Source organism: Rhipicephalus microplus, chromosome 4 (assembly GCF_043290135.1).
Source record: "Rhipicephalus microplus isolate Deutch F79 chromosome 4, USDA_Rmic, whole genome shotgun sequence".
Lineage (NCBI taxonomy): Eukaryota > Metazoa > Arthropoda > Arachnida > Ixodida > Ixodidae > Rhipicephalus > Rhipicephalus microplus.
In genome coordinates this window covers 4,146,367-4,163,858 of record NC_134703.1, presented here as the reverse complement: position 1 = coordinate 4,163,858, position 17,492 = coordinate 4,146,367, and the positions used below count along the sequence as shown (strand labels likewise).

Genomic DNA, 17,492 nt, shown 5'->3' with positions numbered 1-17,492 from the left:
CATACTTGTGCAATTGTCGATTAAAAAGCGATTATTGCGCATGTCTGGGGCACCACAACAACAAGTATATATTCTGCATGTGCGTCTTTTACTAGAAAAGGCGTACATAGGTAATTTTAAGGATTGTAGCGCTTCTCACGCTGCGCTGACCATGCAATGCCTGCATGAACAGGCGAGTGTTTCCAACGGTTTGCTAAAACGAGACGGTGGTGGCACCTACCCGTCGCCTTGCGTTCTACACCTTATCACCTCTGAGACGGGCGCGCACACCTGTCTCAGAGCCACGCGCTCCGTTTTCCAAGAAAACTGCCAGATGGCACTCACGTCTCACTTGTGACGTGACTTTATGCGCTGGTTCACCTCCGCTGCACGCTTGAGGCACTCTAACGCAGCGCCTCCAGAATACCATTCACCAATTTTCTTGTGCAGAACATCAAATATATGTTTTGTTCACTCTCTCCACACACAAGACTATGATGTTTCGAGGACATTTTCAGATTACATGCAGATACGGTGCCATTTTTTATTCAAATTTCTTGCGATGAAGTTGCGGACACCGGCGGCGGCGGACAGCTAAGTGCCGTTCGTGAACCGAGTTTTGATCTCATAACAGCTTTCGCTGTAAAATAGAGGGAAAAGCACATCAATCTTCAAGGTCCTGCCCATTTGAATGATCAGCGAATATACAGCGTTTGGGCATGGTAACGGAACCCTGGGCATTGCGTTTCCAGTGGCGAATGTGGAGCTGTGAGATGGGCTGGACGTTATTTTGCAATTTTGTAGTGTACTGGACATAGAAAAAAGCTGTAATGCCTATCAAAAGAAGGCCACCTAACTGCCTTTGGGTACACCAACAGAGAGAAGTGCTCCATCGTAGCAGGGGGTGGCCTGTAAAGGCGGTATAGAGGCCGTTCCCTCAAGAAGGGGCGTCACAGAATTCGATTTTGAACAGGAAACGACGCCGTTCAATTCTTCAACGGGTGGCACGCGTGACCGCAGATAACGTGAGCGTGGCTGCGTGATGTAGCAAGGTGCCAACGTTAAAACGCGCTTAAGGACCCCTTTTTCAACCCACCGAGCACGGAATTTCCCCAACTTGGTCCTTTCAATTTGTTGTTGTTGTTGTTCTTGCGGTTGTTGTTGTTGTTGTTGTTGTTGTTGTTGTTGTTGTTAAGTTTTAACGTTTTTACAAACAGCGAGGCCGCGATGTATGTGTTGTCACACAACAGTGTCGGTGGGTACTCTATAACTTCCCTCCTGAAACATCCCTAAGAACTCATAGTAACTTTATACAAAGGTAGTACCGGATTTGACGAGGTAGCATGCCTTAGTTTATATGCACGCAAATTTCCATTTAATTCATGCTCGCGGCATTTCCTTCGCGGTATATCGGAAGCTAGATTTCTCCATTGACTGCCAATGCAATTGCGCCTCCAATAATTGGGCCAAAGAGCGTGACACACACACAGGCACAGATGCATACAAACAAACAAACACACACTCACACACACACACACACACACACACACACACACGCGCGCGCGCGCGCGTGTGCATGCATGTGCATGCGTGCGGGCCTGTGTGCTTTCTTTGAAGGGTTGACCGAGAACTTTCACTGACATGCATTTTCTAAACGACAGATATTCACCGCAGCGGCGTCCCATTTTTGCTAACTTTCTTTCATCGCGTAGGCATCGAAAAGGGCGTAGTCCCATATAAACGCTGGTTTTCCTTGCCCTGGCCATCCCGCAGCCTAACCTAGGTATTTCGATTGATTTTTCTCTCCTTTTTACAATTTAGCTAGTATACAACCTTAGCTTGTTCTTTAGTATACCCCGCCATGCTTCACTTTCAGCTGGTCGTTATTCTAGGGGCGAAGCTTCTTAGGGTGTGGGTCTGTCTATCCTCCGGTGGTGTATGTAGCCACCGGTGGCACATACCCAAAAGAGTGGTCTTTAGAATGTCCGCTGGATGGCGTCACTTGTATGTGCTGAATACATGACGAAAAGGTGTGAGATGGCTGTACTTCAAGTGTTCACTAGATAGATGCACGGATGGACATACAGATAGACGGACGGACTGACGTACGCACAGAGAGACAGAGAGGTGGACGCGTGGACGGATGGACAGACAGACAGACAGAGGGACGACCGCGCGAACAGATACACGGATGGACAGATGGACGGAAGAACGGGTGTACGGTCGGACGCATGGAAGGATGCACGGACGGACGGGTGCACCGACGGTCACACTGATTGACGGACGCAAAGAAGGACGCATGGACGGACGGAAGCAAGAACGAATGGGCGGACGAAAGCAAGAAGAGACTTACGAGCGCTTCGCCCCACCAATTATCATTCACTCCGTGGATATGCTATGATTTTTTATTCTACTTCCCTGATCTCCATTAGGCCCCGTAAGTGAATATTACGGTTGCCGTCCCGAAGCAGCAGCCTCAATGTCTTACTTGCCCTTCTCCACCTGCTGCTTTAATCTGTTCCTCCGCCTCTCTCTCATGATCACGCCCCTCGCTTTTATGCCATGATGCCCATGGCGAACATCATCTCCTAGCACACGTGCTGCCTTTGGTAATAAATGGGCTGGTACAGATGCCCACTTTCACCTTAATTTCTGGCTTTTAATGAGAACCATGAGCCCGAGCAATGAATCAGGCTAGGCCAGCGTACTGAGGCACGGCTTTTAGGGGCGAAGCTCCTTATAGCGGCACCCGTTCGTCCCTCGTAGCCGTAATAGTAGTTGTAGTGTGTAACCAGTATCACATTTTGACCCCCAAGGTGGTGCCGGTGGTAGATTTCTTTGCGTTCCTGAACAATAAAAAATAGTGCTCAATGTACATGCCAATGACTGCTAAGGGGGAATGAGAGACAAGAGAATTCGGCTTTTAGTTACGCGCACGCTGCGAATTTTTTATTGTTCAAGAACGCACACAAGACAAGAAAGGGTTGCGACGTTATAGTCGCTGGGAATAACCTCCTAGGTTTTAGAAAGGTTTTGCGAGCGTTGGGCCGCAGTGCCATAAATACAGTGAACTCGTATATACCATGAACTCGAGGTGGTTAAAGGTGGGAACTAGGCGTAAAGCGCAAGCCGTAAGAAAGCGTGCGTGTGCGTCCTCTCGTTCAGTCCTTGGAATGTCCGCTGGATGGCGGGGCTTCTATATGAGAAATATATGTTTAAAAGATGCGACATGGTAGTGCTTGGACTGTTGAATAGGTGGACGAACGGACACACAGACAGATGCATGGACGGACACATTGATGGCTGCATGGATGAATGGACGCATGGACGGACACAGGAGCGAATGCATGGACGAAAGCAGGGACGGACGCACAGGTGAACGTGCGGACGCACGAACAGACGCACGCACGGACGGGCGGATGGACGCACGGGTGGCCACACAGACGCACGCATGGATGGACGGAAGCAAGAACGAATGGATGGATGGATGCTTCGCCCCACAATCCATCATTCACTCCGTAGATATGCTGCCAATTTTTTATAAACGCTTGGTCGGTATGGGACCAATGTATGCGGCAATTTGAGGCCTTGAATATGGCGATTCTGTCTCTTTTTTCCAGGAGAGGAGCACTTGCCAGGTATATTCCCATTTATACACCAAATAGCTGAAACGCATATATATGTGTAATAAACCCATACCTAAATAATCGATCGATCCCATTACATATTATGTCATTTATCGCTATTCAGGATTAGCACGGTGAAAACGCAGGAAAGTTTTTTTTTTCGGTATACATTTAGTCGAAATATCTTGTTAAAATGATTGGCAAGTTGTAGCATCATACGGTGTGGTAAAATATGATACTTGCATGTAGTGCCAGGTCTAAAAGTTGGGAAATAGCACTCGAAAAAGGGAATGTGCGAAAAAAGACAAATGCTGAAACTCTGACGATGAACACAGAGGTGTCAGGCAAAGCTCACAACTATTTCGCTCACAACTATTTCGACATATCCGACCACCTCTCTTATTTCCTGCTCAACTGATGCGGATGCAGCAACAAGTGAGCACTTGTACGTACATTGTAATTTATGTAGTTTTACTCTTTCAATAAGTAGCGCCGTCCTTTTATTTAAGTGCCGGTCTGATAGCTGAGGCCCCAAAATGAGGTAGAATCTAATATCGGCGAGAAGCAAGTAGATCAGTGACGCGACAATTAGTTTCACACTGGCTTTCCATGTAGACACTTGATTGCACAGGATGCATGCATCTCTATCTATGTAAACAGCGTATCGGACGGCGAGCTTGCTTCCTAGACTTGCACATAATAAAGCAAATCTAATCACTTCTCTTCTATGTTAACAATTGCTATATCATTCAGTCAACACTCTGGCGATATTGATAAAAAATATCGCAAGTTACAAAGGAATACATACAATACGAGTGTATAAATACAACGTGTACAAATATATCTTCATCGTTGTTGTGGCTGGGACAAATATGAAAGCGCATTACCCTAATTGGCTGTAAACTTGTAGTGGTTTGAAACGACCTCTGTGGGCTCGGACTATAGACGTGTTGGTTGTGCACGACGAATGGGCCAAGGCGTATAAGGTAGCAAGATAGATGCCAGACCGGCAATACGTGACAGTACGGAAACAGCGAACACGGACAGCAGTGTGGCACAACTATAGACACTGCGCAGGACAAGAGCGCAATAATGCTCCATTTATCAGCACCCAGTGACCGAGCACTATGACCCACTCCAGTCACGGATCCGCGCACACGCCACCATTTGTCACTGGCCTGCTCGTGCTAATTGCGAATCATGGTCGTCTTCTGCGCCGACATTGTTTGCAATCCATCTAGGATACACATATATTATGCCTGCACGCAGACCACATTGCGAAAGCAGACCGATCTGTGCGCCCCCGTACGTTGGTACTATAGTGGCTCAGGTATCACTATTGGAAGCCATCAATTTCGGGGGTGCTCATGTACGCTAGTAATAAATCGCACACGCTTTTGCTAGGTTAAGCAGCCCCTTATAATGAAACATTATGGGATATTCACTGATTTAGTGTTACGATCAGTACTAAAAATCCAGGAAGTGTCTAGACTTGAACTCTGCCCTCACAAGCAATTCAAAATGGCATTCGTCTCGGAGAAACACCATGAGATTGCTACCAGGCATATGAAAAAATTACGACATACAAATTATCAATTGCACTATGGTGCTGAGCTAAAAATGAAACAAAATCTTTTGATCAAGCGTTTAAATAGAAATGCCTCAGAATAATCAGGTTAGGATAATGCTTCGTAAGTTACAGCAATGTTATATATATTTGACAATTCTTCTTTTATTTTTTCTCTGCAACAGTTTTCAATTATTTACGTGTGCAATAGTAGATATATTGAATGTATAAGCAAATCTTATGTAGGTATATCCATCACCTGCTAGCAGGCGCTTTCGTTTGCTTATAATTGCTTTGGATTACACTGCGTTATTAATTTCATTTATTTCATTTCATTTATTTACTCTCATTGCCGTAAGGCGTTACAGAGAGGAGGGGTACAATATTAAACAATCAAGAGAAAAGACAACAGCGGGGTGGTTACAAAAAGTGATTGCTGACAGTGGACCTGAAGTGCGCAGCGTCGCTGATGGAGACGATGGAGGCTGGAAGGTGATTCCACTGCACGCTGGTCGTTGGGATAAACGAGTTCAGGTAGAGGTTTGTTCGGGAGTTTGGCACACCAACTTTTAACGGATGATCAATGCCGGATGACACGTATGATGGAACTGAAAAAAAGGGATTGTTTTAAGGTCTGATTGGCGTAAAATATTTTATGGAAAACACATAGGCGGTATATCATACGACGGGTTGCAAGATCAGGTAGTTGTACTATTTGTTTCATGTTAGTGACACTGGATGACCGGGAATAATCAGAGAGAATGAAACGAGCGGCCCGATTTTGGATAGCTTCAAGTGTGGAGACAAGATTGGCAGAATGTGGATCCCATACAGAAGAGGCATATTCAATCTTCGGCCGTACAAGGGTTTTGTAAAGCTGCATTTTTAATGAAGTGGGAGCGCGAGAGAAATTTCGTCGAAGGAAGCCGAGCATGCGGTTCGCATTATTGCTAATATATTCAATGTGCGAGTGCCACGAAAGGTTATGTGAAATCTGAATGCCCAGGTATTTGTAGGTGGTAACCGATAATAGAGGGGAGCCATTCAAGAAATGTGTGTTTACAGGGGTGTGCTTGATTGTTCGAGTTAACCTCATATATTTGCACTTGTCGACGTTTAGTTTCATTAGCCAGGTGTTGCACCAGGCTGAAATTGTGTTAAGGTCGGTTTGAAGTTGTGAGGGATCAAAGGGTTCACATATATTTCTATATATAACACAATCGTCAGCGAAAAGACGTATTGATGAGGTTATGGTATCGGGAAGATCATTAATATAAATTAGGAAGAAAAGAGACCCCAATACTGATCCCTGAGGGACACCAGATGTAACAGGACAGTGAGGAGATTCGTTATCATTAACGGCTACATATTGAAAGCGATTCTGCAGAAAACATTCAATCCATCCTAAAATGTTAGGGTCAATGCTCACTTTGCTAAGTTTATAAAGTAGTAGTGGGTGGAAGACGCAGTCAAATGCCTTCGCAAAATCAATGAAAATGCAATCGACTACTGACGCACGATCCAACAAAGAACAGAGATCATTAGTAAAGGTGATTAATTGAGTTTCACAGGAATGATTTTTGCGAAAACCGTGTTGGTAGACTGTAAAAAATGAATTAGATTCTAGAAAGCTCATCAAGTTAGTGTAAATGATGTGTTCGAGTAGTTTGCATGGGATTGATGTAAGAGAGATGGGTCGATAGTTAAAAGGGGAGAAAACTTCACCAGACTTGTACACTGGAATCACCTTTCCACCCTTCCAGTCGTCGGGCAGTAAGGAAAACTGTAAAGACTGTGAAAAAATATAGGAAAGGATCAATGAGGAGTTCACATTGGTACTTTTCAGCAACTTATAGTTAATTCCATCTATTCCAGAAGATGAAGAAATTTTAGCCCCCTGTATCAGCTTGAAAATTGCAGCACAGTCAATAAAAATGGCTTCCATTGGTTCAAGATGTAGGCTTTCTTTAACAGGAAAAGAAGTAGGAATTGTTTTAGTAAAAGATAAAGAAAACGTATTGTTGAGCAATACGCAACACTGCTCTCGTGGAACAAGTGTTCCATCCGGTGTTTTTAGTTTTACATCTTTAGATCTGCTCATATCAACAGCGCTCCAGAACTTGCGGGGATCAGTCGATAAGAGAGATGGGAGCGTTCGCTGATAATACTCGGTTTTTGCACGAGAAAGGGCTTTTTTATATTCTGATGCGACGTGCGCATAAGCCGCCCCACCTTTCAGCAGAACTTGATAGTCTACAGCCGCGAAAAATGCGCTTTTTTTTATTAAGCAATCGTGTTAGTGAGACGTCGTACCACGGTTGGCGTTTAGGACAGGGTATTCGTCTGAGCGGTATGTACTTATCAGTCAGCCATTGAACCTTGTTTCGAAATAAAGCCCAATTAACATTGAGCGGACGCTCCCAAAATTCAGGAAGGAAATAATCTATAAAAGCTTCCAGTTCCCTATTTATGGCTTGGAAATCAGCTTTAACATAGTCTTAAGTTTGTTTAAACTGTTTGGCGGGGCGCGAAGAGGATGACGGTATAGTGAAATGGGCAACTAAGTGGTCACTCAAAGCAGGCAAAAGCGTTAAAGATGAAACAGACTCGGGAACAGTGGTCAGATGTTTATGTTTTTTCAGATGTAATGTTTATGTTTTCAACGCTACCATATAACAGCGCATGTATGGGTACGCTACACGCGTGAAATGTTGCGGCAAGAACGCCGCAATGCGGCTCTTGCAGACAGTTATGTTCTTGGCTATAGACTTGCAGCAGCCAATAAAATGGCTGCATATTTTAAACTTCGCATTCAATATTCGTTCCACTCGAACGAAGGTTTGCACCACGGCGTGGTTTCTCTACCGCATCTGGCAATCTGTAATCAGAATAAAAGATGCAAGGAAAGGCAGGGAGGTTAACCAGATGCCCATCCGGTTTGCTACCCTACACTGGGGAGGGGATAAAGGGGAGAAAAGAGGTTGCAGAAAGATGAGAAGGTACACACAATCACGAGCACACTCGGGGAGCACACACAGTTTACAGGCGGCCGCTCAGGTTTGTTGACTTAAGGTAAAGTAACAGTGCTTTAGTTGCTTTCTGCGCAACTGAGGCAGATGCCCAAGGTCCTGGTATCTTCTGCACACAAAATGGTCCGGGGTCAAGTCGATTCAAAACCATCCGTAGCTGGCATCGCTGTGTGTCGTAGCAAGCGCAGCTGCACAGGACGTGTTCGATGGTCTCTTCATCTCCGCAGTAGTCACATGTAGGAGTGTCTGCCATACCAATGCGAAAGGAGTACGCCTTTGTGAATGCAACACCCAACCAAAGGCGGCATAACAGTGTCGCATCGGAGCGGGAAAGGTGTGATGGTAGCTTTAGCTTGAGCGAAGGATCCAGTTCATAAAATTGACACCTTTGGGAGCTGGTAGACGACCAGAACGTGCGTGTGAGATCTCGAGCCAGCAGGGTGCGCACAATGCTAATATTTGCAGCGAAAAGAACAACGCTACGCTCTCCTTTGCATAGCCGATTCGGGAGAGCATGCCGACAAGTTAACTTGGCTTAGCCGTTATTGCAGTCAAACACACTATACGTCACTGACGTCTCTGAAAACAGCCGACGTGGGCCTCCGTGTGTTATCTTTGATGTATAACTGACCTGTTGAGTGTGATAACGCAGCGGAGCAACGACAGTGGTGACTAGAGCGTCAATAAAACAAAGTAGGAAATACCAGACACTGAACAAGATTCTTTCGGTTACTGTTGCGCAATGTTTAAATGTGTGATGTAAGCCCTCCTTCGGAAGTGTCATTTTCGGCTGAGACGAACCTTCTTAGCGAATTTAATTCCCATTCGCTTGAAGTTGATTGATATGTGGGGTTTAACGTCCCAAAACCACCATATGAATATGAGAGACACCGTAGGGGAGGGCTCCGGAAATTACGACCACCAGAAGTTCTTTAACGTGCACGCAAGTCTGAGCACACGGGCCTACAACATATCCGCCTCCATTAGAAATGCAGCTGCCGCAGCCGGGATTCGAGCCCGCGACCTGCGGGTCAGCAGCCGAGTACCTTAGCCACTAGTACCATAGCCAGAGTACCTTAGCCAGAGTATCTTAGCCACCGCGGCGGGGCGATTCACTTGAAGTCGCGTCGTCATATGCATTGTGAAATTTGCTTAAGTACTTTGTGTTTTCCTTACGGGAAGCAAAGCTTTGGCATATTGAGTGTTATGCTATACTGATCAGCTTTGAACTGCGCTCCTCGCAACCCACCTAATAATTAATATTATCTTTAATGTTTCATAGCGCATGGAACAAGGACGAAAAAACAGGAGCACTGTGTTTCTTCTTTTTGTTCGTCCTCCTTTCATGTGCCGTGAAAGATTAAAATTACTAAACATGCAATATATCTTGACAACTAAGGCAAGTATCAGAACCTGCCCAAATATGTAAAAAAAACGAATAAAATTTTGATGACATAAATGTAAGGAGTTTTGTACAAATGATTCTGGTGCTTGATTTTCTGTCATCATCGCTTCATTCGTCTGAAGATATCATGGTCTTCTATTTCGGTCAAGTCAGCATTTTCAGTTATCGTGATTTATAGCGAAATAAGACAATCAATAAACTGCTCGCATAGACACTGAAAGAGACATACATATTGAGATAAGCATAGCTATAGGCACAACTATAGACATACATATGGTCATACATATAGAAAGGTACAAGGAAGACGATAAACTCAAATCAAAACGAAGAACAACAAACATATAATGCTGTCAAAAATATACTACTATCGGCTCGTCTTCACTCAATTACAGTGGGAAAAAAAGGGGGAATCTTTAAGCTTCTTCAAGAGTTGAACACGATAGCGATATTTTGTTCCTAGTGCGTACTTCAAACACTTAGTGTACGAAATATTTTCGAACTTGCTGTGCCCCCACTACGTGGTCATAAGGGTGTAGTAATGTGTGCACCTTTTGAAATGGCTGGCTGACTTTAAACAATGGAGTCATTGAGACAAGAACATATTCCTGCGCCCGAAGGCTATGTACGCTTAAACCTAGCATTAATAAGGCAAGCCTTTGCCTAATATATTGGTTTGTGATGCATGTACACAGGACGCGTGTGTTTGTAATGCATGAAAGTTACTTTCACTCCATTTCCAAGCAGAGAAAGTTATTGTGATTTTTCTACAAGTGGAAGCGTGGCTGTGTTTCCAAGCAAAACACACTGAAAATAGAGAAATATGGGAGGTTACCTTTTGATCAAATCATTATGACAGCCTTGCATAGTATATGGTACTCTCGAATAGCTTCATTTCACTGTGACCCGGACAGAAGACCCGCAAAGCAGTATTTTAAACAAAGCATATCAACGTCTCTAGAGGTAGTAAGAACAAATACATGTGTTCTTTCTTGGTTAAAAAGAAAGCCCTGCTTAATATGAAGAACTCTTAAGGTGTGATGTGCTTTCGCAGTGCTTGACGCATATAGTAATGTGTCCATCATGTTAGTTGTTTATCGTAATATTTATTTCGTCATCCTGTGTGTATAGATTAACCAGAAAAATTGAAAAAAGAAGAGGCGTGGCTGCGGTGAAACACCCACTTCCCGCGAAAACAGCCCGCGTTCGATCCCATCTGACACACAGAGTTTCTTATTATTTACTTCATTTGCATCATTCTAAGCTTTTCGGTCACGCGAAGATGATAATTTTTCGCTCAGAATCAACGACACCTATGCCGATACAAATTTCGGACTTTCTGCGACACGACCTCGTTAACTCTATGGGGTTAATAAGAAAGGGAAAAAAAACTGCTTTGCAGGGCATCCATTCTGCCAGATTGAAGGACATTCATGAGTACACATTGAATGTAACGCCCAACATGTCGTTCCAAAATTTCGAAGAAATATGTGCGCTACTGCACACACCAAGCAGAGGCACCTCACCTAGTTTTCCTTGTAATGAACGCGTTATACATTAAAACGGTAAATATGCCTGTTTTTTATATATACAAATCTCGTACCCACAGTGCGCTACAATATGTAAAAGCGAGAGTTCACATAAACTTTTCGAGTCTGAGATACTGGGGTACATCGCTAAAGTATACAACATTGCTGCGTTGGTTGTTCTTGACGACTAAATGTCTGTTCGTTCAACGTCGTTGTCATTTGTCATGGCGTGATTCGTGTAACCGTTTCCACTTCCGCTGACAACACTGGGCACCGCCGGATCAGATGTTTCCTGTAACACGAGAAAAACACACAAACGCTCAGGAGATCTATAGTACGTAAGAAAAATGTGGGCATGTACTATTAAATTAATAACGCATGTTGCTCTTTCTGGTGAGTCGCCGCTTGTCACATATTTTACTCTGGTTAAAGATACAGGTTAAGCCTAACATGGGTAGTCGAACTTCTAACGACACTTACAAGAGAGCTTGTCTCCACAGAAAATTAACGGGCATATATCAAGAGAGTTATATATGAGACAGATGAAGTATAATCAAAAACAGCTAATTGGCACGTTTATTGTTTCTTGTTTTTAATACTGCACGATACCAACGATGGAACCCCATTTCACTTCTTTTTAGGAGCACTTGCTTTTGTTATTTTTGCAGTACTCTTCCTCGCCTCTAATTTATACCGGCTTCTCAATCATTCTTTATAACCTGCCTAATAAACCTCAGCGCCCGCTTCAGTAGAACAGCGGCTATAGGGCTCTTGGCTGCTGCCGCGAGGTCGTGGGTTCGATTCCGGGCGCGGTGGCCACATTTCAATAGAGGTGAAATGGTAAATGCCCATGTACTGTGCGATGACATATCCTTTAAAGAACATCAGATGGTCAAAATTTTTAGAGCCCCGCACTACTGTGTCTCTCATAATCCTATCGTGCTTTTAGGAAGTAAAACCACAGGTATATTATTATTATTATTATTATTATTATTATTATTATTATTATTATTATTATTATTATATTATTATTATTATTATTATTACAACTCCGCCATCAAGCAGAGCTTACATACTTTTAGTCTGGAAGCACTTTATTGGCAGAGCTTGATTTGTTCTCGCAGTTGAAGTATCGAGGGCACAAAGCTTTTTAAGCTGCTTTTTAGCAGCTTTTAATTCCTGTCCTTGTATCTTTTTCACTTTTTAATCTGATTTACATTTTGTTTTGTGTTGACCATTGCCATAGTATGAAAAGATTGAATCACTGTACTTTAACATGATTGCTGAAAAAGATTGCTAAATAAAGTGAAACTGAAACTGAAACTGAAAAAAATTCAGGTGCCTGTATTGGGTAGGCGTAAGTTTTACCACTGCATACGTTTATTTGTGAGCTAACACCTACGTATACAATCACTGCACAATATAGCTCCTCGCTCATTTATTGTTTTTCTTTTTGCGGTAATCATCATCATCATAACATTATCATCAGCATTATAATCATCATCATCATCATCGTCGTCGTCGCCGTTATCACTATCATTATCATCATCATCATCCTTACTACACCCGCTGCAGAGCAAAGGCCTCTCCCACGATCCACCAATACACCCGGTCTTGTGCTTTTTGCAGCCATGTTATAGCTTAGAACATTTTAAGCTCATCGACCCAGCTAACTTTCTGTCTCCCCTTCGTGCATTTGCCTTCCCTAGAAATCCAGTTATTTACCCTTAACGACCAGTGGTTATCCTGCCTACGTGCTGCATGTCCAACTCATGCCTATTTTTTTTTTTTTATTTCAACAATGATACCCTTAACACCGGTTGGTTCCCTGACCCGCCCTGCTCTCTTCTTGTTTCTTAAGGTTAAACCTATCATTTTCGTTTGCATTACTCACTGTGTCATCCTCAATTTTGACTGAACTGTCTTTGTAAGCCTCCAGGCTTCTGCTTCATTGGTGCAGAAATACGCAGCTGTTATGTACCTTTTCCTTTAGCGCTAGTGGTAGATTACCGTTCATGATTTGAGAATGCTTGCCGAATGTGGTCAACCCCATCCTTATTCTTCTATAGTTATTTCGCTCTGATGGTCCGGTTCCACGGTTACTACCTGTCCTTAGTAGATATATTCCTTTACATCTTTCAGCGTCTCTGCACCTATGACAAAGCGCTGTTTCCCGCCTAGACTGTTGCACATTACTTTAGCTTTATGCATATTAATTTTGAGACCTACTCTTCTACTTTCCGTGTGCAGTTCAATGATCACGAGATGTAATTCGTCCCCTGAGTTACTCATCATGACAATGCCATCAGCGAATGGCATGTTAAAATATTTTCCAATAAATCTTATTCCTAACTCTTACCAATCTAGATTCTTAAAGACATCCTGTAATCACGCACTGAATAGGATTGGAGAGATCTTGTCTCCTTGCCTTACACCCTTATTTGTTGGGATTCCGATGATTTTTTTATGGACGAAAATGATGGGGGCTGTGGATCCACTGCATGTTTCTTTCAGTATGTTTGTGTAGGGTTCGTCAACGCCCTGATTCCGTAGTGCCTGCATCACTTCTGATGTTTCAACGTGATCGATAGTAGCACTATGGTCCACTGTGGAGTATATAGCAAGTACTAAATCCTGCTTGGTCCTTTTGTTTATTGAACACTAATACCACCCTGATTTTATTAGGTATTAGTTTTTCGTAAATAGTTTGTAGAAAACGGAGAGTAAGCTAATCATCCTATAACTTTTCAATTTCTTGATATCTTTTTTTTTTCTTTTGGATTAAGATGATGTTGCCATCTTTCAAGAGTCTGGTACTCTTTCTGTCAAGGAACACCTCGTATATAAAGTGGCCTGTTTTTCTAACAGAATTTTTTCGCCATCTATCAGCAGGTTCGTTGTCACCTTTTTTTCACGAGCGGCTTTGTCTCTCTGCATTCCTTCTAGTGTTTTCATTACTTCCACTGTCACTACTTGTAAGGCGTCAAGTTCTTCTGGCCTATTATTGCTTCTTATGATATCAACCTGGCTTGTTCGGCTTCTTTACAGCTCGCTGTAGAACTCCTCCGCCCCTTGATTTATCCTCTTCATATTGGTTATGACATTGCCTGCCTTGTCGCATACATCCACTTTTCGGCTATGCACAACTTTGTCTTCGCAGCTTTTAGGCTTCTGCCGCTTTTTACAGCCTGCTCCATTCTCTCTATGTGGTACCTATTGATTTCAGCTACCTTACACCTATCGATTAACTACGAAAGGTCCCCTAGCTCTATATTCTCGGTTACATTTTAGGCTTTCGTGGTGTGTCACCTCTTAATGAGATTTTCTACTCCTGGAACAGTTTTCCATTCTCCTGTCTAGTGACAGTATCTTCGACTTCAATTGTGCTCTTTTTGATGATACGAGTAACATTATTGTTCATTGATTCAATACTAATGCCGGTTATATTGTTTAGAGCTGCGAATTTATTCTGAAGCGAAACTATGAATTTCTGTACTTTTCCTGTCACTGCTAGCTCTTTATTTGGCTTCTTGTGTATCAGCTTATGCCATTGCTTTTTTTTTCTGAATGAATGCGAGGTCCAACAACACTAAATGTTGTTGACATTCTATTTACGTCTAAATGCAATATACATACCTCCATCTTTATCGAAACAGGTGTCTGTTCCTTGGCTGACTGCCCCTTCTTGTGGGTTTTGATCATCAGGTATATTCTTCTCATGCAAGGTGATATCAAGCTCGGATCTACATCGGTGGACTTCCTGAACGCTGCATAAAAACAAGAAACCCACAGACATTTATTGCAGTACAACTACAGAGAAATAACTTAGTTACTTCGCTTACAAATAGCGACCCCTGGGGTCTGTCCTATAAGTAATCGAAATCTTTACCCCTGCACTACATGTTTAGTACTGAACTACTTTTGAAATCATCGTTATGTTAAATATACCTTATTTTCGGTGGTAGTGGTTAGACGAGTGGCGATATAGGCGTTTAGTGACATTTTGTTTTTCCACTGTAAAAGAGGATGCAAATGTAGGCGTCCTCAAAGTCGGGACACTATGTGTCTTGTGCAGTGCAATGTCACCGGCAAACAGAACTGTGAAAGCCACACACACACACACACACACACACACACACACACACACACACACACACACACACACACACACACACACACACACGCACGCACGCACAGACACACACACACATAGTATATATATATATATATATTTTTTTTTGAGAGTAGGCAACAAGGGAAACAAAGCAATTATTTTTTTATTCATTTCTAACAGTGTCGGCTGGTGGTCCAGCGTTTTCCACAACCCGTAGCAGAGGGCCGCCGTCAAAGTTAGAGACCACAAAAAAGAAAAAAGGAAAAAAATAGAAAAATTGAACTAACGAGGCAATCGACAGACAACAAAACGAAAAAGAAGAAAGGAACGACGGAGAGCCACCGGAAGTGGGCGGGTAATTCATGTATTGTCATGACGGGTACATTAGATACGCCGCCAGAAGAAGCGACCAACGAAAAGAGGAAAGGTGAAGAATAGTGACACTTTCTCGCACCCGACACATTGGTTCAGTTAAAAGTTCAGGTGGTTTGGCGGCTGGCCTGCGGCGTCGGGCCGTACACACACAAGAAGATACATATGACCCACTCCAGCTTAAGGAAAAGATTTCCCCACGAAACAAAGCTAAACGTGGCCTCTCCCACTACTCCTTACCCTGTCTCCCCCTTCCTGCAGAAAATTGTGTAACCAGTTATACTAAACATAAATTAATGTATATTCTTTAAGAGATGAACAAACAGAAGCATAGACAAAAGAATAAAAAATCTTTTAAATAAAAAATTGGAAGAAACTAATAATACTAACAAGCGCTGGTTGATGCACGTAGCACCACATTTGTATATTTTCACGCGCTAGGTTGATCATTCTATGTGTGCGAATTCACGTATGTATAAGCGAACCGATTAATTCCCTTAATGGGCTCTACGAGGCTTCGCGGAGGCACGTTAGTTGCCCGACGCTCTCGTTGATTCCGTCGGTGAGCGGTCTGAATTTCTTTATCAAGTGTGCTGTTCGCGCTCCCGTGTGTTCTGGAAGCTAGATTGTAGGAGTACGACACTTACGGGCTCGAAAGGGGGATCAAGCAAGTTGTTGTGTTTGGAGAACGAGAAATTAGGGACACCTTATACGTTTGCCCTGTCGTTGCTGGAGGGCAAACGGAACGCGGTTTCCGTCAGTCCAATGTATACCTGTTTGCACACCTCACAGAGACTTTTGTATACCACATTGGCTGGGTCACAGTTTAGACCGTCTTTAATTTTGTATACAAAGTCTGAACAGGAGGTTTCGGCCGTATCTGTGGTCACCATGTGTGTGCACACCCAGCAACGAGGTTTTCCACATGGTCTACAACCCTTATAGTGATCGGATTTGTAAGTTTTCACTCTGACCAGTAAGTCTCTCGGGTTTTTATTTCTTCGGTAAACCACATTGCGTGGAGTTAGAAAAATGGCAGACAGGCGGTTACTCTGTTTAAGTATGTTGTAGTGGCGGCTTAGTATAGAATTCACCCGAAGTGTGGCGGCGGAGTATGTGAAAATTAAATTTGCCCCTGCCGTTACATCTTTATTTCCGTTGTTTTGTTCGATTGTTACTTTTCGGTCCAAAAAGTTAGCGCACTCAATTGCATCGTGAATGATTTTTTCGGGGTACTTTTGACGCGAGAAGGCTACTTTTAATTCCCGTGCGTGAGAGTCGAATTCCGTAATTTCAGAGCAAATTCTTTTGTATCTGTGCATGAGCTTGAAAGTGAGGGACACCTGTTTTGCAGCGATGGGGGTGGCTGCTGTGGAAATTTAGATAGTCTTGTTGGTCAGTTGGTTTTTTATACAGGGAAGTAGAGATAGTGGTGCCACTGAGTGATACAGTGACATCCAGAAAATGAACAGTCTTCTGCGAATACGTGTGCGTGAATGTTATCGGTGGATGCAGGGAGTTCAAATCAGAAATGAATTTGGAAAAAATATGCTCAACATTAGCCCACACGAACACTATGTCATCGAGCAAGCGTCAGTAGAATATCGGTTTGAACTGAGAATTTTCGAGGAAATGAATCTCTAAAAAGGCCTTGAAAATATTTGCATAAATTGGGGCCATTTGGGTTCCCATGGCAGTTCCGTTCACTTGTGGGTAATGTTTTTGGTCGAATTCAAAGTTATTATGTTTAAGTACAAGATTTAGGAAAAGCCCTGAAGCATTTTCATTGAACTCGCTCATCGATTTACTTTTTCCATAGGCGGTGATTGTGGCGGTGATTTTTTCGGTGTAGGGAATGTTGTTGTACACTGATG

At 43.1% G+C, this 17,492-nt stretch overlaps 1 protein-coding gene across 4 annotated transcripts in view; it reads right to left on the bottom strand.

Annotated features, from left to right (window-relative positions):
* Nucleotides 1-7,786: 7,786 nt before the first annotated feature.
* The window catches only part of LOC119172608 (sodium-coupled monocarboxylate transporter 1), a 50,596-nt gene continuing 40,890 nt past the window's right edge, over nt 7,787-17,492 (bottom strand). For all 4 annotated transcript variants that reach the window (XM_075892114.1, XM_075892116.1, XM_075892115.1 and 1 more), the window contains 2 exons: nt 14,769-14,899; nt 7,787-11,424 (listed from right to left, as the gene is read on the bottom strand). In XM_075892114.1, the coding sequence (XP_075748229.1) occupies nt 11,320-11,424; nt 14,769-14,899 (236 nt within the window). In that variant the 3' untranslated portion in view covers nt 7,787-11,319. The remainder of the gene's footprint in view (nt 11,425-14,768; nt 14,900-17,492) is intronic.